At 40.9% G+C, this 25,330-nt stretch overlaps 3 protein-coding genes across 6 annotated transcripts in view; all 3 read right to left on the bottom strand.

The window, feature by feature from the left end:
- The window catches only part of LOC110492375 (bromodomain adjacent to zinc finger domain protein 2A), a 33,586-nt gene extending 32,430 nt beyond the window's left edge, over positions 1 to 1,156 (bottom strand). Inside the window, exon 1 of one of the 3 annotated variants that reach the window (XM_021566636.2) lies at positions 780 to 1,156. The gene's annotated coding sequence lies outside the window, so the exon portion shown is untranslated. The remainder of the gene's footprint in view (positions 1 to 779) is intronic. The other 2 variants (XM_021566634.2, XM_021566635.2) reach the window with 2 other exon arrangements.
- Positions 1,157 to 3,615: 2,459 nt separating this feature from the next.
- On the bottom strand, positions 3,616 to 13,061 carry LOC110492376 (trithorax group protein osa). Its single transcript, XM_036945790.1, has 5 exons — positions 11,305 to 13,061; positions 9,539 to 9,668; positions 7,885 to 8,718; positions 5,979 to 6,395; positions 3,616 to 3,671 (listed from the first exon to the last, which is right to left on the bottom strand). The coding sequence occupies exons 2-5, from the start codon at positions 9,666 to 9,668 to the stop codon at positions 3,616 to 3,618; spliced, it is 1,437 nt and encodes a 478-aa protein (XP_036801685.1). The 5' UTR covers positions 11,305 to 13,061.
- Positions 13,062 to 17,845: 4,784 nt separating this feature from the next.
- Positions 17,846 to 24,651, bottom strand: LOC110492374 (prostaglandin E synthase 3). Of its 2 annotated transcripts, XM_021566632.2 has the most exons (8): positions 24,451 to 24,649; positions 20,738 to 20,851; positions 20,539 to 20,608; positions 20,313 to 20,411; positions 19,341 to 19,478; positions 19,155 to 19,211; positions 18,910 to 18,937; positions 18,352 to 18,745 (listed from the first exon to the last, which is right to left on the bottom strand). In XM_021566632.2, coding segments are annotated over exons 1-8 (528 nt in total). In that variant the 5' UTR covers positions 24,453 to 24,649; the 3' UTR covers positions 18,352 to 18,725. The 2 variants fall into 2 exon arrangements, 1 of the variants encoding a protein (XP_021422307.1); XR_002468992.2 differs by having other exon boundaries at positions 17,846 to 18,745; positions 19,155 to 19,478; positions 24,451 to 24,651.
- Between the last annotated feature and the right edge of the window lie 679 nt (positions 24,652 to 25,330).

Genomic DNA, 25,330 nt, shown 5'->3' with positions numbered 1-25,330 from the left:
ATGAGCTAGCTAGAAAACAAACCATACCGCTATTCAGTTGTTTATTAAAACTCAACGAAAACAAAAGGGCTCCACGTTAGTGCTTGTAGTGGAATTGAAGAAGAAGCGGCACGAGCGGAATCATAAACATGTTTCGTTTTGTTATAGTTCATATATTGACTAGTTAGCTAAATTAGCTTTCATTCAAAACTCGCCACCAGATGGTTAACGTGATATCCAACTAACGGTAGGCCTACTGTAAGCTATCTAACGTTATCTAGTTAGCAATACGGCGCTAGGTTAGCATCTGATTTGATATCTTTCTAACGTTACTGTACACGGCATCAAAAACAATCATCCAATGAGTTCGTTAGTGAGATGTAACTACATTTAACACAATCGGGCGATTGTAGAATTTGCTGATCGTTTCAACATATCATTTGACACCTCTAGGCCCTTATTAGATCATGCTAAATTCAAGGTTATTGACAATAGCGTCACTAGTAATCAACAACAGACATTAGCTACAACGCTGAGTAAAACTAGTTAATAATAGTCACAGCGGGTCTGTGCTCATAACCATTTGTGATGATAACTAAAACATATAGAGTAATAACATCAGTCGTCTTGGAGTATCGTTTTTGTTTACGTTCTTAAAACAGTGGCTGCTTCTCTTTTGTTAGCCACCAAGCTAATAAACGCACATTGTTTTTGCTGTATTCGCCTGAGATAGTGAGGCAGCATCATCCTCCCTCACACACTCAAAAGTTTGACATAGAATGTAATTAAAACTGACTAACCTTGTAATCCTTGGATTTCAAAGACACTGATGTCTTTGATCATCCGAGTGAACAAATATGGTTGAAGTAGGTACAGGCTATGTAAATAAAACAGGTACAGTATTCGCTAACCTTTGGGTTTCAAATGAGCAAACATGGCTGGTGTTTGAGCGCAGCCATGATCACAGAAGAGAAAGAAATCGAGCCGAAAGAGGAAGTGAATGGTTACGAGATGGCGGATAAATAAAGATAGTTCACTCAAGCCGTTTACCATTGAAAAATATGGTCAGTTCTTCTCTACTTAAAGGGGTGGGTCTCCCTTAGACACCAATGCAAAAGCAGCTGGGTCTGGCCTACTTAGTTCATTGACTTTAATTTAACCAGAAAATAACAGAGAGTGGGGTGTCTCGCTTCCTCTTTCGTCTCTGGAGTTTACACACTGGGGAAGCCTGGGAAGCTCTGGGTCCTAGCACCGGAATAGCACCATATTAGGAGAATTGTCATCTGATGTAGGCAATGACCTATGCAAACCCTGGATTGCAGATGCTGTGTATTGGCCATTCAAATACTTTATAGCCACCGGTCGGACATATTGGCAATCCCCAGAAGCAGCTGTCTTAAAAAAAGTATTAATGGAATTGTAGAGAACAAAATTAAGTATTTACGTATTTTTGTTATTGTAGTGGGACAGTAACATTAATCATCTAATAAAATATATACTTAAAATAAAATGTTTTTATGTTTTGATCATTATTTTATGTTTAGCTCACATAATTTAAAATTATGCATTAAGGTGTCTGTAATATAATAAAACGTGGCAAAAACGAATGTAGACAATAAATGCCTTTCTATAGCTTCCAAAATATTTTTTTTACGACAGTGGGGGAGTGCCAAGATGGAGGACGGTGTCTTCAAGACAGCGCCCCCAAAAAGCTATCTAGTGTATATATAAATAATTGGATGTAGGGCCTACATTTACTTGTAGAATACACACAAAAATACAGGTATACTATGTAATAAAGAATATGCACGAATTTGAGTGCAATCACAGATCAATGGGGGAAATTACTGCAAATACTTTCCTGTATTGTCTCAAATTTCAAGCAACTGAAGAACAAACCACGCAAACAACCGGTAGAGTAAGTTTAAATAGAATTTTATTGAACATTCTGGCTTGTAAGGAACATTTACACGATTTTGCAGGCATTAGTTTCAAAGCTATATACCAATGAATTTTATATTACATCCTGATTAATCAGACTAACCCTCATTCAGCTTAATCTGGATTATGTTTTTTTAACATCTCATGTGCAGCTCACCTGCCGCAAAACCAATTGCCCTCTGGGACAAATAAAATGTAGACTTGAAGAATGTCTCAATTATAGATAAATCATGATATTAGTTTGTACCATTAGGGATATGGTCTCTCACATCACATGGTTCTTGTGTTGAGGGCGTGCAAATTCAGCAGCTCTGCTACTTTGAAAAAACTCTTACACCGCCACAAATGTTAACCTATTCATTCCCCATTTCATTGTTATGAAGTCTAACATTTCAAGGTAAAATGTTTACTTAATTACATTTATGTTTTGATGTTGTAATATTGTGGTAAACTCTCTCCTACAATACATTTGGCAAATTCTCATATTAAAAACACAGATTCTATGAAAGGAATAGAACTATAGTGGGGCAAAAAAGTATTTAGTCAGCCACCAATTGTGCAAGTTCTCCCACTTAAAAATCTTGCTTGTTTGTAGGTGACCAAATACTTATTTTCCACCATAATTTGCAAATAAATTCATAAAAAATCCTACAATGTGATTTTCTGGAGAAAAAAAAATCTAATTTTGTCTGTCAAAGTTGAAGTGTACCTATGATGAAAATTACAGGCCTCTCTCATCTTTTTAAGTGGGAGAACTTGCACAATTGGTGGCTGACTAAATACTTTTTTTGCCCCACTGTACCTGCTTTCGAGGATTATATAAATTTGAGTGCAATACAATTCATGGGAAGATAACCGTTTGCAGGTGTTTCTATTTATTCATTTCACTTAACATATTGTTAGCTGGTCTACTTTTGAACTCAACAGGCATTCTACACACCTTATCATTGTGCAAAACATCATTGACCTTTTATAAGGACTATCCCAATCCAGCAGCAAAAAAACTGCCCTTTAGGAGAAAGTAAGTTACACAAGACTAAACATATTCTGTAGTCTTCAGATTGCCAGCTTCATTTCATGATAAAATGGGCACATTCAGAAAAAGCATAATAATAATATCAAACTCTGTGTTGCTTTCTAAAGAGAAGAATAATATTTGTTCCTAAGAACAGGATGTTTGAACAGCTTCCTCATTAAGCCCTTTCATTGAATGGGGCCCCATGTTATCATCTTTATTGTCGAACCCTTTCAACATGATAACCCTTATTTTCTCGCAATTCGTAATAATTTTCCACAGCACAACTGCTTAATTATTCTAATTCAATACCGCAGACAAAGGATGGCTCAAGGACCCAATGGGATGTCCCCTGGAATCATTAAAGCGCAAATGGTGTCTGGTCAGAATGCAGCTACAGGAAGTGATGCTGAGTTGAGAGGGTGTCATTTAATTAATAAACAATAAAAAATACCCAGACAAATGAAATTGTATGTAGTGCCATGTACTACAATAACAATATTACATTATAGTAACAGAAACCACATTTCCCCCTTCACACTGGAACTGCACGCAGTAGGCGGTTTATTATATGGACCTGTTCTCGTTTTATTTTAATCAATTTGGCATATAATGATTGTACACAAACTCTATTGACATTGAATGGTTTTTGTACAAACATCATTCTCGGTGGCCATCTTTCAGCCTTTCCTCTTGTAGCAGGTGGTCATCCGCATCTCGGAAGTGATGTCAATCTCTATTATTTCATAAAAAAGAAAATGTCCAACTTTCATACAGAAATAACAGATTATTTGGATAACCAATGATGCAATATATCCACAAAAACACTGATTAGACCAGGTTATGTAGCCTAGAAATAAGTGTAAGGGGCACTAGCACACACGCAAGTGCTAGTGTATTTATGGCTCCCTCTGGAGCTGGGACGCAGCGCTAATAGCTTTATAGGGAAGGGTGGGTGATATTAAATTAAAGTAAACATGGAGCAGAATTATTATTTTGTACTTTTTAATTTTATGATATCTAAATGGGTAGTTCCAGTCTTTTCCCATTGCTGCAACTCCCGTATGGACTCAGGAGAGGTGAAGGTCAAGAGACATGCGTCCTCCGAAATACGACCCTGCCAAGACGCACTGTTTCTTGACACACTGCTCGCTTAGCCCGGAAGCCAGCCGCACCAATATGTGGGAGGAAACTGGCAACCAAGTCAGCTTGCAGGTGCCCTGCCCATCACAAGGAGTCGCTAGAGCGTGATGGGACAAGGACATTCCGGCCGACCAAACCCTCACCTAACACAATGTTGGGCCAATTGTGCGCCCCCTCATGGGTCTCCTGTTCACAGATGGATCGAATCTGGGTCTGTAGTGACGCAGTGCCTTAGACTGCTGCGCCACTCGGGAGGCCACTAGGATATTTATTTACCTACATCAGTGAGCAGCTGATCAGATGTCTGAAGGTTGAGAAACACCGCTTGATGCAGTATTCTTGGTAATTTATTTTGGTAAACAGTGATTAATGAAGTACAGTAGCCATGTCCTCCCATTTCCATTGGAAATGTATGGGAAGTCACACAACACTGAAAGCAGTATCTTTTCAAAAACGTATTTGGCATGAAACATGCATAGCCAGTCTTCAAACACTCGCACCATGGGAAACACGAGTCTTAGTTTCTTAGAACGATGTAGACAAAAATATATATTTTCCAGTGTAACTCAACATCATTTGAAGTGCTTAAGCATGTGATAACTTTACAGGTTTGACATACACACCAATAACTACACATTTACCTCATATTTTCTTGCCAGTGCAAGTTTAATTTGGTCAATACACAGGTTTACCATGTCATATCCCCCATCAACCCCCTCACCACACAAGACCCAGGAGTATTGTAATGTACTCTGACACAACTCTAAACAGATGGAAAGGTTCTTGAAGGTAAACAAACAAAAACAACTAGATGTTTGCCAAACCGAGCTTCAAGCCTCCTTTCAATTTGCCTTCATGTGATCTGCTGTTAGATAATATCAATATGGAATTAGTAAAACAATGTATATTTGGGAGAAACAATAAGACAGATGCCTGAAAGAATTTCACAACATTCAAATCTTATGAACATTGATAGACTGTTTTAGCGATTTAACAGATGAGGAGGAAAGGGGAAACATGTCAGTTTAAAGGCTAAGGTACTGAAACTTTTAACTGTTTCTCTGATCACTATCTATATGCCACAGGAGGGGGCTCACAAGAGGGAACCAAACAAAAACTGTAAATGGTTAGGGGGGGGGGCAGATTACTCTGTTTAATTTCATTACATTTGGCAACTGCTTGTATTCCTTTCCTAGGCTGAGAATGATTACTATACAGTACATCAGATCAAATCATGAACGCTTACTCGCCGAGAGTGCAACACTGCAAATGGAAGTGGAGACTGCGGATCCGTACATAACCTGCTCGTCGAACATCTCATTACAAAATCATGGGCATTAATATGGAGTTGGTCCCCCCTTTGCAGCTATAACAGCCTCCACTCTTCTGGGAAGGTTTTCTACTAGATGCTGGAACATTGCTGTGGGGACTTGTTTCCATTCAGCCACAATAGCATTAGTGAGGTCAGGCACTGATGCTGGGCGATTAGGCCTGGCTCGCAGTCGGCGTTCCAATTCATCCCAAAGGTGTTCGATTGGGTTGAGGTCAGGGCTCTGTGCAGGCCAGTCAAGTTCTTCTACACCGAGCTCGACAAACCATTTCTGTATGGACCTCGCTTTGTGCACGGGGGCATTGTCATGCTGAAACAGGAAAGGGCCTTCCCCAAACTGTTGCCACAAAGTAGGAAGCACAGAATCGTCTAGAATGTCATTGTATGCTGTATCATTGAGATTTCCCTTCACTGGAAGTAAGGGGCCTAGCCCGAACCATGAAAAACAGCCCCAGACCATTATTCCTCCACCACCAAACTTTACAGTTGGCACTATGCACTCAGGCAGGTAGCGTTCTCCTGGCATCCGCCAAACCCATATTCGTCCGTCGGACTGCCAGATGGTGAAGCGTGATTCATCACTCCAGAGAACACGTTTCCACTGCTCCAGAGTCCAATGGCGGCGAGCTTTACACCACTCCAGCCGACGCTTGGCATTGCGTATTGTGATCTTAGGCTTGTGTGCAGCTGCGGAGACCCTAGGAGGGGTTGCTGCCTTAGCTAAAGGAGGTGTGGAAACCACAAGGGGAGGCGCCGACATCAAGTGTGGAGGCTCAGGCAGCGCAGACTCCCTCGCTAAGGTAGTCATTTCATGGTGCTGGGCCATTGGCTGCTTGGAGCGCTGGCAGTAGTCACTGGTGGGTCCCATGGGAGGTCCAGGGGGCTTGGGAGGGTAGCTGTCGCTTTTAGGCAGCCGCTGGGCGACAGACGCCCTCTCCATCCCATTGTAGCCTTTATCCACATCCTTAAACGTTTCACTCATCCGCACTAGGGAACACAAAACAGTCAGACCATTAGAAATGACAAGAACAAAACACAGCAGCGGCAAGGCAATTCAAAGGAGGGAATCTGAAGAGCAGATGGAGCTTTTATAAAACACCTTGTCGACAATCTTATGCATGCCAGCGTTCCACTTCAGTGAGATGACAATAAATATATTGCCTGTATGAAGGGCCAGGAGTTTTTCGCTATGTATTGTGGTGCACACTAAATTGGAGGTGAGCTACACCCGACTACAGTGGTTGAGAATCAGGAAATATGTGAGGTGAGATTTACAACATGATTTCTCTCAGGAGATACAGGCCAGGGTCCAAACCAGGAAACAAGTAAGGTTCTCTGACATGGAGAGCTAACTACAGTCAAACAGGAACAATGAATGACCTATAGATAAGCCTACATCTCGAACCACTGCAAGAGGTGACTTTCCTAAACTTTTTGGGACTTGTCCATACTGTAACCTGTGTTAGAAGGAATCCAGCTGACACATCCTTATTCCTTTCCACAAAAAATGTCCTCTCGTCAGAAAATGTCTCTTATCAAACTGAGATGACAGAATATGCAAACACGGTTTCAGTTCTGTCATGGAAACAGTTTACAGTGTTGACATTAAAAACCCCTTTTTTCGGCCCCTTTTTTTTTTCAATTTTTGCCTAAAATGCCTAACTGCCTGTAGCTCAGGACCTGAAGAAAGGAAATGCATATTCTTAATACCATTTGAAGGGAGACACTTTGAAGTTTGTGGAAATGTGAAATGAATGTAGGAGAATATAACACATTAGAAAACCAACTGTTTTTTTTGCACCATCATCTGTGTAATGCAAGACAAAGGCCATCATTTATTATTCCAGCCCAGGCACATTTAGATGTTGGCCACTAGATGGCAGCAGTGTATGTGCAATGTTTTAGACTGAGCCAATGAACCATTGCATTTCTGTTACATTTTGTGGCAAGACTGCCCAAATGTGCCTAATTGGTTTATTAATAACTTTAAGTTCATAACTGTGCACTCTCAAAAAATAGCATGGTATTATTTCACTGTAATAGCTACTGTAAATTGGACAGTGCAGCTAGATTAACAAGAATGTAAGCTTTCTGACAATATCAGATATGTCTATGTCCTGGGAAATGTTCTTGTTACTTACAACTTCATGCTAATCACATTAGCCTACGTCAGCTCAAAAGTCCCAAGGGGGACCCACCAATCCTGTAGAGGTTTTAAATCTGCTATGCGAATTCAATCACTGACAGCTGAGACACTGATTACTAAATTAGCAGATAAGGCCTAATTTAAAGAAAATTAAGTAATTGAAAAATGGCTTTGAAACCGGAAGTTCAAACTCTTGTGATACAGTATCTGTAGAAACAGCGCCATGTATCTAGCGACCACAGAAATATGAAACACTTCTTCCGTGCTATAAAATAGAAGGGGTTAGGTTACTCAGAAGACTTGAAACCAGTGTAAATATGTGCATCTCACCTTGCATGACAGCTGGCATCGCTACAGAACCACCATGGGGACTCCTCTCCCTGGTCTGGCTCTGGGGCGATCCACTATCCGCCATTGTCGAGGGTGACATCATGGGGACAGAGGACACCGCCATGGGGAGGGGGCTGCCTGTGCCCCCCCGGCCCATCTGGTGGTGCTGGGGGCTTCCCTGTGGAGGGGTGAAATTCTGGGAGGTAGGGGGCATCATCTGAGCCTGAGGTTGTGGAGCGGGAAGAGATGGCTGCTGGGGCTGGTGCTGGTAGTAGGGAATCCCGTTGGACACCATGCTGTAGTGCTGAGGTTGCTGCTGCTGCTGGTGCTGCTGAGGGGGTGGCTGTGGAGGCTGCTGCTGGTGATGCTGTGAGGGCGCAATCCCAGGGTGCACCTGGCTCTGGTAGGCCCCGTACACGCTGTGCGAGTTATACCCCATTGCCATGGCTGCGCTGCTCTGCTTTTGCCCCGGGTTAACCCTGTTCCAGTACTGGCCCCCTGTAAGAGTCATGTTTGGGGGTGGCACCACGGGGGGCTGACGGGACCCAGGCATGCCCCCGTTCAGTTGGTACTGTCCGTGACCCTGGAAATGCTGCTGGCTCTGTTGCTGCATCACCCCAGTGGGAGGCTGCTTCTGGTGCATGCCATGCCCAGGAGACAAGCTCATGGCTGGGCTGTATTGTGGCTGTCCTCCCCACAGGTAGTCGTAGCCCATGCTACTCTGGTGGTGGTGGTTGCTCATATGAGGGTATGGGGCTGTTGGAGGTTGGGAGCCAGGCACACTGGACCCAATTACAGTAGTGCTGCCATTCACATTCATTTCACCGTTCATATCTGCAAAGGTGGTCAGGGACAAGAGTAAGAGAAGACGGGTCAGATAATTCATTTTTCAGAGTGTTCAATTCACACATCATGCATCCTGCACAATCATAAATTCTCTAGAAAATTTGAGGTGTGAAGTTACATGAATGAATTGCTTATACACCAAAGACCTGCTCTAGAGTTAGATACAATCTCTTGCTCATTATAAAAGGGGTGAAAAGACTGGGGCAGAGCGATATTCATTTAAATCAGTTATTGATATACACTGAACAACAATGTAAAACGCAACATGCAATAATTTAAACAATTTTACCGAGTTACAGTTCATAGGACATCAGTCAATTAACAAATTCATTAGGGCCTAATCTAGGGATTTCACATGACTGGGCTGAGGCGCAGTAATGGGTGGGCCTGGCTCCCACTCGGGAGCCAGGCCCAGCCAATCAGAGTTAGTTTTTCCCTACAAAAGTTTTTTTTTACAGACAGATATACGTTTCAGTTTCATCAGCTGTCCGGTGGGCTGGTCTCAGAAATCCTGCAGGTAAAGAAGCCGGATGTCTAGGTCCTGGGCTGGCGTGGTTACACATGGTCTGCAGTTGTGAGGCCAGTTGAACATACTGCCAAATTCTCTAAAACGACGTTGGAGGCAGCTTATGGTAGAGAAATTAACATTAAATTATCTTGCAACAGCTCTGGTGAACATTCCTGCAGGTCAGCATGCCAATTGCTGGCTCCCTCAAAACTTCAGACATCTGTCGCATTGTGTTTTGTTACAAAACTGCACATTTTCGAGTGGCCTTTTATTGTCCCCAGCACAAGGTGCTGTACTCACTCTTCTCCTGCTGAGGGAAACTCATGGAGGACCCATTAGTATAGACAGAATCCCCTGAGGAGAGTTTCAGTCCTGAGTTAACAGACACAGAGGAGTGGGTGCCATAGTTGAAATAGTTGTTCGCCTCCATCTGAAAAACAGGTAGCAAAGACAACAAGTCATGAAGAAAAACAGTAAATATTTAAGGAAAAAATATTTGATCCTGAACATAAAATAAAATTCACAGAAATTCCCTGCAGCTGTCTCATGGTCTATTCTTACAAGCAGAATACACATGCAATGGATGGTTCCCATTAATAAAATAAGTGAGCAGTATAAACTAAACAACAAATACTATGTGATTTTTTAAAATAAATAAAATAACTAGCTAGAACCATACACTAAAATGTATTGGTTACAATGCAGGCGCTGGCAAGCCTGAAGATTGCTATGAATGATGACACGTTGAGGACGACATATAACGTTGCACTTCCACAACATGTCGCAGTTAGAGAAGCAGGGATGCTCTGGCCAGCACACTCATGCAATATACGCCACGGGTTGATCTACGTTAAAGCACAGCGAACCCATTTTGACAGCGGGGGAACGACAATATTTTGGTCTGCGAGACATGTTTTCAAGAAATCTAGCTATACATTGAAAAAGGTATATCGTGGTTTTCAACAAGTAGCTACATATTGTACAGAACGTCTGACTGTTCGTAAACCCAACGTTTAACTGCGTTTGTCAACATCCATCCCACGATAAACGCATAATATTAGCATTAAGAGTTAACTAACACTAGCTAGCTGAAAACATTGGTTTCATTAAGCTATGCTAGCTCACGAGTTCACCACAAATCTTGGCCATATATAACAAAGCGATGGTAATTGCAATTAGAAAACAGACAACTTCAGTAGTTATACATTTATTAGCTAGCTACTTTCAAACAATATAACATTAGCTTTGCTTGTACATCATGAGCATGGCTTTATTTCTATTATAGCATATTGGATGACTGTGGATAGGCTAGGTTGTAGCAACCTCATGATGGGTAAAGGGGAAATAAGAGTATCATGTCCTATCGTTGTTACATTGAATATAGGGAATGGAATATCTTAACAGCGATAGGATTATGCTACTACATGATACTCTTATTTGCCCAATACCCATCATGAGGTTGCTACAACCTAACCTATGAATTAAAGTTTACACAGGTCGAGAGAAACATTTTGGACAGACAGTGACACAGTGACACATTCAATACCACTTTGCACACTTTTGCCTGCATCTAGCTGATCTAGGGTGTAATCATTAGTCCATCAGTTGCAAACGACAATTTCTATTGGACAAATTCAGGTGTTTATCCCTGTGTCGTTCCATTTGCTTCCGTTTAAGAAACGTTTTTCAACAGAACAGGCGGAATGAATACACGCCTGATCATGTGTAAACACAGCCCATAGTAGCCACATTGTATTCCTATGCGCTCTCCTCCTCTCACCTTTTCCATTCGCTTGTGGACTTCAATGAACAACACTTCAGCTGTACGTGACCAGGCAAAAAAAAAAACATTCCAAGCAAAACCATATATCATAACTGCTACACACAGCCTACATCGTTGTCACCATATTAGCTAAAGTAACATCAGTCAACATAGCTAATAGAACTAATGCATTAGTAAACTCGCTACAATCATGCAGTAACATTACAGTATACAGTCAGTGAGCAGTGTAGCACTTACACCGGCGGGCCCTGATGGCAATACATTTGTGAAATCAAAAGCTTACCTTGACTTGGAAGAGTTCCAGTGTTGGATAGTCATAGCCAGCTAGCTAACATAGCATCTCTCTGTTTGAGAAGCGTGTTAGAGTAGGCTGAACTAGCTAGCTGCATTTCCTAGCTAAGTAAGAGAAACTCAAGAAAAAAATAAGTATCTTTCTCTCTCCCTTGCTTCTCCTTCATTTTGAAATAAATGAATTAGTTCAACTATTGTCTTTCTCTCTTCGAGTCAACTACTCACCACATTTGATGCACTGCAGTGCTAGCTAGCTGTGGCTTATGCATTCGATACTAGAATCATTCACTGATAATCTGATTGGGTGGAGAAAAGAAAGTCAGTTTTTGTTGCAAGAGCTCTAATCACTCGGAGGACTGTGCAAGTCTATGGAAGGAGGTGAGAACCATAAGCCTCCCCAGAGGAGGACGGAAACTAGCTATCCCCCAGCTACACCATGAAGCTACCCTACAGAGTGCTGTTTATGCTACTGTAGACCTTCATTGCAAAACAGTGGGTTTTAATGAATTATTTGGTGACGTGAATACATTTAGTATAGTTTTATCTAAAAATAAAAACTTTACAAATGTTTTACCATTTTTATGAAATTCACTGAGGAGGATGGTCCTCCTTCCTCCTAATGTTTACCTGCGTTTTCAACATCCATCCCACGATAAACGCATATTAGCATGAAGCAGCGAACATTAGCTAGTTGAAAACATTGGCTTCATTAAGCTATGTTAGCTCGCCACAAATATTAACCATGTCACAAATATATTAAAATTGCAATTTGAAAACAGACAACTTCCGTAGTTAATCATTTATTACCTAATTTCTAACGACAGAAAATTAGATTCGGTTGTCATTGCTTACTAGCAAGGCTTTCTGCTACACGTGACCATGCGCTGTTTCTGATATCGCCTCTCTGCATAGACCGGAATCTCTCATCCAATACTCAACTTGTCAGCAAACTAGCTATTGCAGTCTTTCATGATAGCGAGCTAATGTAACCATGACACGTTATTTAACTTGTCACATTGAAGTTGGTTGTTTGCTAGCTAAAAGATCCCGCTATCCAGTTGCTTATCAAAAAACTGTCAATAACGAAAACAAAAAAGGGCTAAACGCTTGTGTAATTTAATTAAAAGGTGGCACGAGCAGTTGCATAGCTAAACATGTTTAGTTTTGTTATTGTCCATTTCTTGACTAGCTAGCTAAATTAGCTTTCATTCAAAACTCGCCACCCAATGGTTAACTTCATTTCCAACTAACGTTAGGCCTATCTAGCGTTATCTAGTTAGCATCTGATTTGATATCTTTCTAACGTTACTGTACACTGCAACAAAAAACAATCCAACAAGGAGTTCGTTAGTGAGATGTAACTACATTTAACACAATCGGGTTAAAATTATTTAAGTTGCTCATAGTTTCAACATATTATTCGACACCTCTAGACCCTTATAAGATAATGCTAAATTAAAGGTTATTGACAATAATCAACAGATGTTCACTACAACGCAGTGTAACTAATTTATAATACATTCACAGCAGGTCTGTACTCTTTAAACTTTTGCGATGATAGCTAGTTGATGAAACACGTGGAGAGTAACAACATCAGTTGTCCTGGAGTATCGTTTAAGTTTCTGAGCGTGTCTTTTGTTAGTTAGCTAATAAACGCACATTGTTTTCGCTTTATTCACCTGAGATATTGTGAGACCGCATCATCCTCCCTCACACACACACACACACACACACACACATCAAAAGTTTGACAGAAAATGTAATTTAAACGGACTAACCTTGTAATCCTTGGATTTCAAAGGCACTGATGTATTTTATCATCCGAGTGAACAAATATGGCTGAAGTAGGTACAGGCTATGTAAATAAATCAGGTACAGTATTCGCTAACCTTTGGGTTTCAAATGAGAAAACATGGCTTGTGTTCGAGCGCAGCGATGATCACAGAAGATAAATACATCGAGCCGAAAGAAGAAGTGAATGGGTGAACCGACGGATAAATTAAGATAGTTCACTCAGGCCGTTTACTATTGAAAATAATGATCAGTTCCGGTCGACTTAACGGGGTGGGTCTCCCATAAACACCAATGCAATAGCAGTTGTGTCTGGTCTACTTAGTTCATTGACTGTCATTTGACAAAAAATAAATAAAACAGCGAGTGGGTTGTCTCGCTTCCTCTTCCGTCTCTGGAGTTTACACACTGCGGGCAGCCAGGAGAGCTCTAGCACCGGAACAGTCCATATTAGGATAATTGTCATCTGAAGTAGGCAACGATACAAAACCTAGATTGCTGATACGATGTAAATCAAATCAAATTGTATTGCTCACATACAGGTTTAGCAGATGTTATTGTGGGTGTAGCGAAATGCTTGTGTTTCTAGCTCCAACAGTGTAGCAATATCTTACAAGTAATATCTAACAATTTCACAGCAATTCACACAATACGCACAAATCTAAAGTAAAGGAACGGAATTAAGAATGTATAAATATTTGGATGAGCAATGTCGGAGCGGCATAGACTAAAATACAGTAGAATAGAATACAGTAAAAACATATAAGATGGGTAATGCAAATTATGTAAACATTATTAAAGTGACTAGTGTTCCATTATTAAAGTGTCCAGTGATTTCAAGTCTATGTATATAGGGCAGAAGCCTCTGAATGTGCTAGGGATTGCTATTTAACAGTCTGATGGCATTGAGATAGAAGCTGTTTTTCAGTCTCTCGGTCCCAGATTGATGCAGCTGTTCTGACCTCGCCTTCTGGATGATAGCATGGTGAGCAGGCAGTGGCTGGTGTGGTTGAATTGGCCATCAAAAGACTTTGTAGCCACCGGTCAGCCATATTGGCACTCTCCAGTTGGAGCAGTCTTCCATAAGAATTAATAAAATTATACAGGACAAAATTCTACATTACCAGTCCAAAGTTTGGACACACCTACAATTTTTTTTTTTTAAACAATTTTCTACATTGTAGAACAATAGGGAAGACATCAAACTATAAAATAGCACATGTGGAATCATGTAGTAACCAAAAAAGTGTTACACAAATATTTTATACTTTTATACTTTAATCTTTTATACTTTATTCTTCAAAGTAGCCACAATTTGCCTTGATGACAGCTTTGCACACTCTTGGCATTCTCTCAACCAGTTTCACCTGGAATGCTTTTCCAACAGTTGAAGGAGTTCCTACATAAGCTGAGCACTTGTTGGCTGTTTTTTCTTCACTCTGTGGTCCAGCTCATCCCGAACTATCTCAATTGGGTTGAGGTCAGGTGATTGTGGAGGCCAGGTCATCTGATGCAGCACTCCATCACTCTCCTTCTTGGTCAAATAGCCCTTACACAGCCTGGAGGTGTGTTGGGTCATTGTCTTGTTGAAAAACAAATGATAGTCCCACTAAGCGCAAACCAGATGGGATGGCGTATCGCTGCAGAATAATGTGATACACATGCTGATTATGTGTGCTTTGAATTCTAAATAAATCACAGTGTCACCAGCAAAGCACCCCCACACCATCACACCTCCTCCTCCATGCTTCACAGTGGGAACCCCACATGCAGAGATCATCCGTTCATCTACTCTGTCTAAAAAAGACACAGCAATTGGAACCATAAAAAATCTAATTTGGACTCATAAGACCAAAGGACAGATTTCCACCAGTCTAATGTCCATTTCTCGTGTTTCTTGGCCCAAGCAAGCCTCTTCTTCTTTTTGGTGTCCAAAAAAGTAATTTGACCATGAAGGTCTGATTCACAGTCTCCTCTGAACAGTTGAGGTTGAGATGTGTCTGTTACTTGAACTGTGTGAAGCATTTATTTGGGCTGTAATCTGAGGTACAGTTAACTCTAATGAATTTATCCTCTGCAGCAGAGGTAACTCAGGGTGTTCTTTTCCTGTGGCAGTGCTTAATGGTAGCACTTCATGGTTTTTGCGACTGCACTTGAAGAAACTTTCAAAGTTCTTGAAATGTTCTGGATTGACTGACCTTCATGACTTAAAGTAATGATGGACTGTTGTTTCTCTTTGCTTATTTGAGCTGTTCTTGCCATAATAGGGACTTTGGTATTTTACCAAATAGGGCTATCTTCTGTATACCACCCTTACCTTGTCACAACACAACAGGTTGGGTCAAACGCATAAAGATGGAAAGAAATTCCACAAATGTACTTTTAACAAGGCACACGTTAATTGAAAAGCATTCCAGGTGACTACCTCATGAAGCTGGTTGAGGAAATGCCAAGAGTGTGCAAGGGTGAAATTTAAAACATTTCATAGTCTCTCTGACTATGAGAAACAATATTCTCTGGTCTTATGAAACCAAGATTGAACTCTTTGGCCTGAATGCCAAGCGTCACGTCTGGAGGAAACCTGGCACCATACGGTGAAGCATGGTGGTGGCAGCATCATGTTGTGGGGATGTTTTTCAGCGGCAGGGACTGGAAAACTAGACAGGAAAAGAAATGAGAGATCCTGGATGAAAACCTGCTGCAGGGCGCTCAGGACCTTAGACTGGGGAGAAGGTTCACCTTCCAACAGGACAACAACCCTAAGCACACAACCAAGACAATGCATGAGTGGCTTCGGGACAAGTCCCTGAATGTCCTTGAGTAGCCCAGCCAGAGTCCAGACTTGAAAATAGCTATGCAGCGAAGCTCCCCATCCAACCTGACAGAGCTTGAGAGGATCTGCAGAGAAGAATGGGAGAAACTCCCCAAATACAGGTGTGCCAAGCTTGTAACATCCTAACCAATTAGACTCGATGCTGTAATCACTACCAAAGGTTCTTCAACAAAGTACTGAGTAAAGGGTCTGAATACTTATGTAATTGTGATATTTCAGTTATTTATTTTTTGTAAAAAAGCAAACATTTCAAAAAAACTGTTTCTGCTTTGTCATTATGGGGTATTGTGTGTAGATTGATGAGGGGAAAAAAACAATTTAAACAATTTTAGAATAAGGCTGTAATGTAAAATGTGGAAAAAGTGAAGGTGTTTGAATACTTTCCAAATGCACTGTAAATAATTGGATGTAGGGCCTACCTGTACTTTTAGACTACACACAAAAATCCAGGTATACCATGTAATTTAAAAATAGGTATGCATGTTAGTGTAATTACAGATTAATAGGGGAAATGACTGCAAAATCATGTAAAAGTATATTACAATACTTTACCGTATATATTGTCTCAAATTTCAAGCAGCTGAAGAGCAGACCACATAGACAACCGATAGAGTAAGTTTAAATGTAATTTTATTGAACATTCTGGCTTGTGAGGAACATTTACACGATTTTGCTGACATTAGTTTCAGGCTGTACATATCAAGTATTTGTGTATTACAGCCTGATTAATCGACTAATCATCATTCAGCTCCATCTGGATTTTATGTTTATGTCTCATGTGATCACCTGCTCTTTCAACGCGCAACCCCCTATTGTCTCGCAGTTCCTAATCGTTTTACACATCTTTCAAGGCACAACTATTTAATTATTCTCATTCAATACCGAAGACAAAGGCCGGCTCAAGGACCGAATGGGATGTCTCTTGGAATCATTAGAGCGCAAAAGGTGTCTGGTCAGAATGCTGCTACAGAAAGTGATGCTGAGATGGCGCGGAGTTGGGAGGGTGACGTTTAATTCATAAACATTACAAATTGCCAGACAAATGAAATTGTATGTTGTGCCATTTTTCCCCACAGTATACTATTATATGGCCCTGTTCAAATGTTATTGTAATCAATTAGGCATATGATTGTACATTAACTACATTGAATGTTTTTATACAAACAGTTTGTTGGCCATATTTTACCCTTCCCTATGTCCTATGGTAGCAGGTGGTCATCTGCATGTCGGTCAGTGATGTCATTCTCTCTATTTCACAAGAACATTTCCAACTTTTCATACTGAAAGAACCTATTTTGATAACCAACGGTACAATATATACTCAAACGTTGATTAGACCAGGTTATGTAGCCTATAAATAAAAGGGAACTAGCGCGCACGCAAGCTCTGGTGTATGTACAACCCCCTCTGGTGCTGGGGCGCAGAGCATTCATTTTAGGGAAGGGGTGGGTGAGTGATAAAGGATCCACCCCCTTTTTTAAATCCTCTCCTAAAATGACATACCCAAATCTAAATGAAAGCAAACATGGAGCAGAATTATTTCTAGGCTATTTACCTACAGTGAGAAGCTGATCAGATGTCTTGAGATGGTTGAGAAACACACCTCTATGCAGTATTCTTGGTCATTTGTTTTGGTAAACAGTGATTAATTAAGTACAGTAGCCATGTCCTCCCATTTCCAATGTATGAAAAGTCACACCACTGAAAGCAGTGTCTTTTCAAAAACGTATTTGGCACGAAACATGCATAGCCAGTCTTCAAACACTTGCACCATGGGAAACACGAGTCTTAGTTTCTTAGAACGATGTAGACAAAAAAATATATTTTCCAGTGTAACTCAACATCATTTGAAGTGCTTAAGCATGTGATAACTTTACAGGTTTGACATACACACCAATAACTACACATCTCATTTTCTTGACAGTGCAAGTTTAATTTGGTCAATACACAGGTTTACCATGTCATAACCCCCATCACCACACAAGACCCAGGAGTATTGTAATGTACTCTGACAACTCTAAACAGATGGAAAGATTCTTGAAAGTAAAAAAAAACAACCAGATGTTTGCCAAACCGAGCTTCAAGCCTCCTTTGATTTTGCCTTCATGTGATCTGCTGTTAGATAATATCAATATGGAATTAGTAAAAAATAACTGGTACCATAAAATGTATATCCGAGAACATTAAGACAGAATTTCAGAACATTCAAATCTTATGAACATTGATATACTGTTTTAACGATTTAACAGATGAGGAGGAAAGGGGAAACATGTAAGTTTAAAGGCTAAGGTACTGAAACTTTTAACTGTTTCTCTGATCACTATCTATATGCCACAGGAGGCAGCTCACAAGAGGGAACCAAACAGAAATTGTAACCTGATCAACTAACTTCAAACACAGATCCATGAGGCGGGGGGTGTAAAACATTTGTCCGTTTAATTACACTTCATAACATTAGTCAACTGCTCATAAATGCCTTCACATGTATTGTTTTCTAGGTTGAGGATGATTACTATACAGTACTTCAGAACAAATCATGAATGCTTACTTGTAACAATTAATAGTAAAACAGGATATGCCAAGAGTGCAGCACTGCAAATGGAAGTGGAGACTGCTGCTCCGTACAACACTATAGACATTAACCTTCAGTGGACTGATTGGAAAAGAGCTCTGGATTTAAATATGGCTACTGACTCATGTACAGTGTTTTTACCCACTGCCTTATATTTCAAGATAGTCTTGATGATTCCTCCTGCCTTCCATCCCGACTTCCTGGATTTTGAGGCCTTTTATTCCAAATCAGGCATTTCTGAAAATAAAACCAATAATTAAAAATAATGTAAAGTAAACATGGTCAAAAAAATATACTTCTCATGGCACATTTTGCATCATTACATTTTCAGGGTTAAGGGATGTCGGGGTATAAAATGTCATTCGAAAGCTCAGTATCTGGTCAGAAAACATTTTGCTTACTTTCATCGTCACTATCTGCAGACTCGTCCTAAACAGGAATAGAAAAAAAGCATGCAATCAAGCGGAATATGACCATTGCAATTAAGGTTTTGCAAGTGCATATTGTGTCCCACACATTCTGAAGAGACACTGATCATTCATTAGCAAACCCATACACAAGAGGGACACGGCTAGCGTGAGACATGTTTTTGTATTAAGCCAAGTGATACTGAGGGAAAGAAGGAACTCCACAGAAAAGCTCTTACATCATCAACATCATCTAGATCAGGTAGGCAGTCTTCCCCTCCCATGTTGTTCATCATCTGCAATCAGAATCACACAGAACAGCCGGAAACAAATATCATCATGTTGGCATATATTACTTGTACAATCTTTGCCCAACCTTTCATACAGCATTCAAGTGCAAGTTCAGTTTGCCCTAGGGCCCTTACTTTAGCCATCGCTTCTTGTGTGTTGAATGCCATATCCCCATCTCCCCCCTCTGGGAAATTATCGAAGTTGCCTAGTTCCTCGTCTGAGTCGCCCTCCCAGTCCTTCCAGTTGTTAAAGTCGACGCTGAGCCAAGTTAACTGTTGAGGAATATCTTACATGACAAAAAGGCATTGCAGATGCTCGTTTGGAGGATGTCATCTTCCAGGCTCCTTACATGCATTTAGAGTTCAGTGTTCCAAAATCAATTATGTACCAAATACAGAAAATGTGCATTTAAATTAACTATATAGATATACTAGTTAAATATATAGATAACTAATATAACTACATACGAAAGTATGTGGACACCCCTATGTGGACACCCATTTCAGCCACACCCATTCCTGACAGGTGTATGAAATCAAGCACACATCCATGCAATCTCCATAAAACATTGGCAGTAGAATGGCCTTAATGAAAAGCAACATCAGCACAAGAATATTCTCAATATGCTTATTACTCTCAAATTTTGTAAACAAATTTGTTTCCATCCCTGTCAGGGAGCAGTTCTCCTGGAACTCTGTAGTGAGTATTACAACTGAGGACAGAATTATTTTACATGCTTCAGCACTCGCCAGTCCTGTTCTCTGAGCTTGTTGCCTAAAACTTCCTTGACATTACCACTTCACAAAAATAGCACTTAAAGTTGACTGGGGCAGCTCTAGCAGGGAAGACATTTGAACAACTGACTTGCTGGAAAGGTGGCATTCCATGACAGTGCCATGTTGAAAGTCACTGAGCTCTTCAGCACTGGCCATTCTACTGCCAATGTTTGTCTACGGAGATCGGATGGCGGTGTTCTCAATTGTATACATCCGCCAGCAACGGCTGTGGCTGAAATAGCCAAATCCGCTAATTTGAAAGGGTGTCAAGATACTTTTGGCCATTTAGTGTATATATTATGGAACAAAATATTATACACCATCACTAACCTTAGCCTTCTCTTTCGTTAGCCTAGGCCACGCTTTCCCAGGTTCAGCTTTTCTTAAACAGCACAACACTGACCGATCTGTGCGTTTGTGTATGGATTCCTGTGTGTACAAGAGAGATACATGAACATTTCCATGCTGCAAACCTAAGTCCCCTTAGTTATATCTTGTCAGATGCAATCTGCATCTTGTCCTGAAGACAGGAAGACAATGCAATGAAGTTACTCACATTTTGATCAATGCCTTCGAAAAGGTCTACTTCGTTCTCATGTTTGACTTGATCAGTTCCTCCAAGACAACTGGTAAAGGGAGGGGTGAAAGGAAATTCAGCATAAATGTGACAAACTGAATTAGAGGAATTATCAAATGCCTAGAGCAGTTAGCCAAACTTCTCCTTTAAACCTCCACTGACAGAAGTTATAACTCACCTGAAAACAAACTTTGCTTCCTCGAAATTGATCTTGACATCCTTGCTGTCCGCTACGCAGAACTCGATGTAGACGGAGTCCCGCCTGTCATACCACTTAGCAGTCGCCGGATGCCTGGGAACACAGATGAAGAAACTCAATGAAAGACATCTGCAACGTTATCCCCCACAGTTAAGGTTAGCCGCTTACCCAATCAAAAGCCCTGGATTAACACAAGTTGGCGCTAAACTAGAGGATAGGGCTACTGCAGACAACCCTGAGTCTACGGCTGAGAACAGGAACAAGTTCAAGAAGTCCCGCTATGACCTCCGCAGTCATTAAACGAGCTAAAGGACAATATAGGAATAAGGTGGAATTATATTACACAGGCTCCGCCACTCGCCGCATGTGGCAGGGGCTACATCCATTGCGAATGACAAAAGACCCAGCGGTGATCTGCCCAGATACCTCTCTACCAGACAAACTCAATGGATTTTATGAACGCTTTGACCATGACATCCTTCCGAGTGTGAGGGCTGTCACTGACCCAGAAGATTGGGTGATCTCGCTCTGAGACCGACATACGTAAAGTCTTTAATCAGATCAATTCCACAAGGCCCGATGGTATTCCTGAGCATGTTCTCTGAGCATGCGCATAATAGTTGGCGGGTATAATCCCCACGTTTTAAGATGACCACTATCATTCTTGTTCTCAAGAACTCTAAGGCATCATGCCACAATGACTACCACTCTGTAGCACTCATCTGTAATCATAAGGTGCTTTGAGAGGCTGGTTATGGCACACATCAACTCCATCATCCCCGAAACACTAGACTCACTCCAATTTGCATACCGCCCCAACAGATCCATAGATGACAACCTCAATTGCACTCCACACTTTCCTCACCCACCTAGATAAGAGGAATACCAATGTGAGAATGCTGTTCATTGACTACAGCTCAGCATTCAACACCATTGTCCCCTCCAATCTCAGAACCCTGGGATTGATCATCTCCCTCTGCAACTGAATCCTGGACTTCCTGGTGGAGCGGCCCCAGGTGGTGAGGGTAGGCAACATCACCTCCACCACATTAACCCACGGATCAAGAGATTCAAGTTCATGTATGTCCAAATCACGAAAAACTCAACGGTCCACACACATGCACAGTCGTGAAGGTGCGACAGCACCTCTTCCCCACCAGGAGATTGAAAAGGTTTGGCATGAACCCTCAAAAAGTTGTACAGCTGTACCATTGGGAGCATCTTGACTGGCTGCATCACTGCTTGGTATGGCATTTTTTTTATTTAACTAGGCAAGTCAGTTAAGAACAAATTCTTATTTACAATGACGACCTACCAAAAAGGCAAAAGATCTCCTGCGGAGACAGGGGATTAAAACAAATATTTAAAAAAATAAATAGGACAAAACGCACATCACAACAAGAGAACACAACTACATAAAGAGAGACTTAAGACAAGGCAGCAACACACAACACAGCATGGTAGCAACAACAAGGTAGCAGCACAAAATATGTTACAAACAGCAATAGCATTGCTCTCCATCACATGGCGCTACAGATGGTGGAGCGGACAACCCATTACATCACTGGGGCCGAGCTCCCTGACCTGTGTATCAGGCAGTGTGAAAGGCCCGGGAAAAAAAGTTAAAATCCCAAGCCATAGACTTCTCTCTTCTTCCGCACAGCAAGCGGTACTGGTGCATCAAGTCCGATTAACAGGCTACTGACCAGCTTCTATCCCCATGCGACGGCAGGTATCCTAGTGGTTAGAACGCTGGGCCAGTAACCGATAGGTTGCTAGATCAAAACCCCGAGCTGACAATGTAAAAATCTGTCGTTCTGCCCCTAAACAAGGCAGTTAACCAACTGTTCCTAGGCCGTCATTGTAAATAAGGAGTTGTTCTTAACGGACTTGCCTAGTTAAATAAAATGTAAAAAGACAAGACCGCTAAATAGGTACACAGACTGAGTTGACCTTTGTATTTTATTCTCTATGCACACTCACAGGGCCCTAAACACTAGGCACTCCAACACACTCCATAATTTGATCATGCACATTTATACTGACTCTACACACAATCATATACACTGCTGCTACTCTGTTTATCATATATTGTGATGCCTACTCACCTAGCCCTATACATATCTACCTCTCAGATTCAAAGTGTTTAAGTCACATGTACAGGCACGATTATAGGATACAGTGACAATCTTAGGCTTCAAGCTCCAACATGCTGGACTAAGTGAAATAAAATAACATGCTAATAAAAAACCATAACCCTGCACATTGTAAATATGGTACTGGAACTGACCCTGTATATAGTATGCTTGCTTACTTTATCGTGTTTTTACATCTTGTTTTTGTTCTACCCTTTTATTTTTAGTATTATATTGTTATTTATTACTGCATTGTTGAGGTCAGAGATAGAGACATTAACTTGAAACGTGCAAACTCAACTGATATAAAAACATTAAATGTTTATGAAATTAGCTACTTCCTGCTTTAGTGTTCTCATGTGATGCTGTAGTGAAAAATAGCCCCAATGCACCAATGAATGATCAAGGTTTGATTAAGGCCTGACTGACTAAATAGTATCTAGATAGCTAAAGTTACACATTCCTTCCATATTCTTGTTCAAAGTCAAAAGTAAGCATTGTAGGCTGTCAATGACATGGGCTAAACCAGAGCTTTAAGACGACTTTTGCCCTCACTGCCTAAGATTAATCACATTTATCTTACCATACTGACAATTGATGTTAAATGCACTTCACTACTTTAGGACATCCATTAATGAGCATTATGTATCATTGGCTAGTTAGCCATCTCTCTTGGCTTCCTTACAGTTAGCAGCCGGCAGTAGGATGACCAACCTTTCATTTTGTTGAGATTAACTGGACATTATCTATGTGCACAGTATGTATGTAAACATTTTGTTAATTTAAACTGTCAGTCATTCATCATTAGAATAAAACTAAAGTTACTTATAATCAGAGCACTTCGCTAACTAGTGTGTTAGTAACCTTAACATGTCATGATTGGATTCAGTTCAAATGTGGGAAACAACCATGGGGATCGATCAACATGCTAATATAATAGTTAATTAATCAGTTGTGTTAGGTAACTAGCAAATATATTTTATAGCTAACGTTAACTCGGGGGGGGGGGGGGGGGGAAATGGAATGCACACCACATGCCATGCGGTGCACTTGACCACTACCTAGCCAACTTCCATCATTAGCTAACTAACGTTAGATAACTAGCGTATATTTGGCTAGCAGGGGAATTTAGCCCATGACTGAACAATGTGAGCATAGAAAGAAACCTCGTTGTATTCAGTTTGGTTAAACAGTTTCTAAATCTGGTTAACGTTAGTAGCTAGTTCAATCCTTGCCGTTAGTTACTAGTACTAGCTTCTTTTTTTAAAACATTTATTTTCTAACGTTACTAGCTAGCTAGTTAGCAAATCAACTGACCGACATTCGCATGATTATATTCAATGACTTGCATTTAAATGAGCTAGCTTGGTAGCCAACAGATACCTAACAAGGCCCATCGTCGCTAGGCGTCCCTCCCGCCTTTCGTAAAAGCATGTTGGTATGCTAGGTAGCTAACTTGCCATAACCTTAACGAAACCAACGACGTTAGCTAGCTAGTGGCGCTAACGTGCTCTTGCGGACTACATTTTACAGAAGCTCGCAATTCATCAAACTTACATGTCTTGTTGTAGATGTGTGATAGCTTTCTCCTTGGGGATACAAAATTAATTTACAATACTGTCCTTATGGGGATTTCGTTTCAATGGGCTGTACAAAAATGTGCTATATCCATACACTGCAAAGCCACCGTTTCTATGAGTCGCGGACTGTGTATCTTCTTTTTCTGTGGATTTTATATCTCGGTTGGCAACCAACTTTAAGGTGCATTACCGCCACCAACTGGACTGGAGTGTGGACCAGAGACAGTGAAGGTCTAAATCCTCCCAAATAATATCGTCTTCCTAAGGAAACGAATTACATAATTAAATACCACATCCCCTGAAAAGGTCTTCAGCAGTTCATTTAATCCTGGCTCTTCAACCCCATTACTCCTCAAATCTAATAACAAGTGCACTGAAATAGAATTATGTTCCACTGTCTCCATCTCCTCCTGAATATGATCACACCTCCCAGTCGATGTTTCCCCACCACTTTCAATGTACTATTTAGCCCTGTGGGTGCCAGTCTCAGCCTGTAGGCTTCCCTGCCCCCACCCTCTCCTGGATCTTATACAGGTGTCTTCCCTTACTATCACTGTTCCACAACTCTTGCCACTCATTTTTAACCACTGTTCTTATTAATCCCTTGACTTCTGCTTTACTGATTGATAATTCCATCTCAACATTAGGACGTTTAAGAGCCTGCTTGGCAATAATATCCACTTCCTCATTCCCATCTACTCCCACATGAGCTGGTACCCAGAGGAACGTCACAAATACCGCCATTTGTTTCACCCTATACAAACACTGCAAAATCTCATACAATACATCCTGTCTGCTCTAAGACATACATGAATTTAAGCGCATCAGTGCTGCACAGGAGTCAGAAGATGACTACC

This window comes from Oncorhynchus mykiss, chromosome 16 (assembly GCF_013265735.2).
Source record: "Oncorhynchus mykiss isolate Arlee chromosome 16, USDA_OmykA_1.1, whole genome shotgun sequence".
NCBI classification, from domain to species: domain Eukaryota; kingdom Metazoa; phylum Chordata; class Actinopteri; order Salmoniformes; family Salmonidae; genus Oncorhynchus; species Oncorhynchus mykiss.
This window is presented reverse-complemented; position numbering and strand designations above follow the sequence as displayed.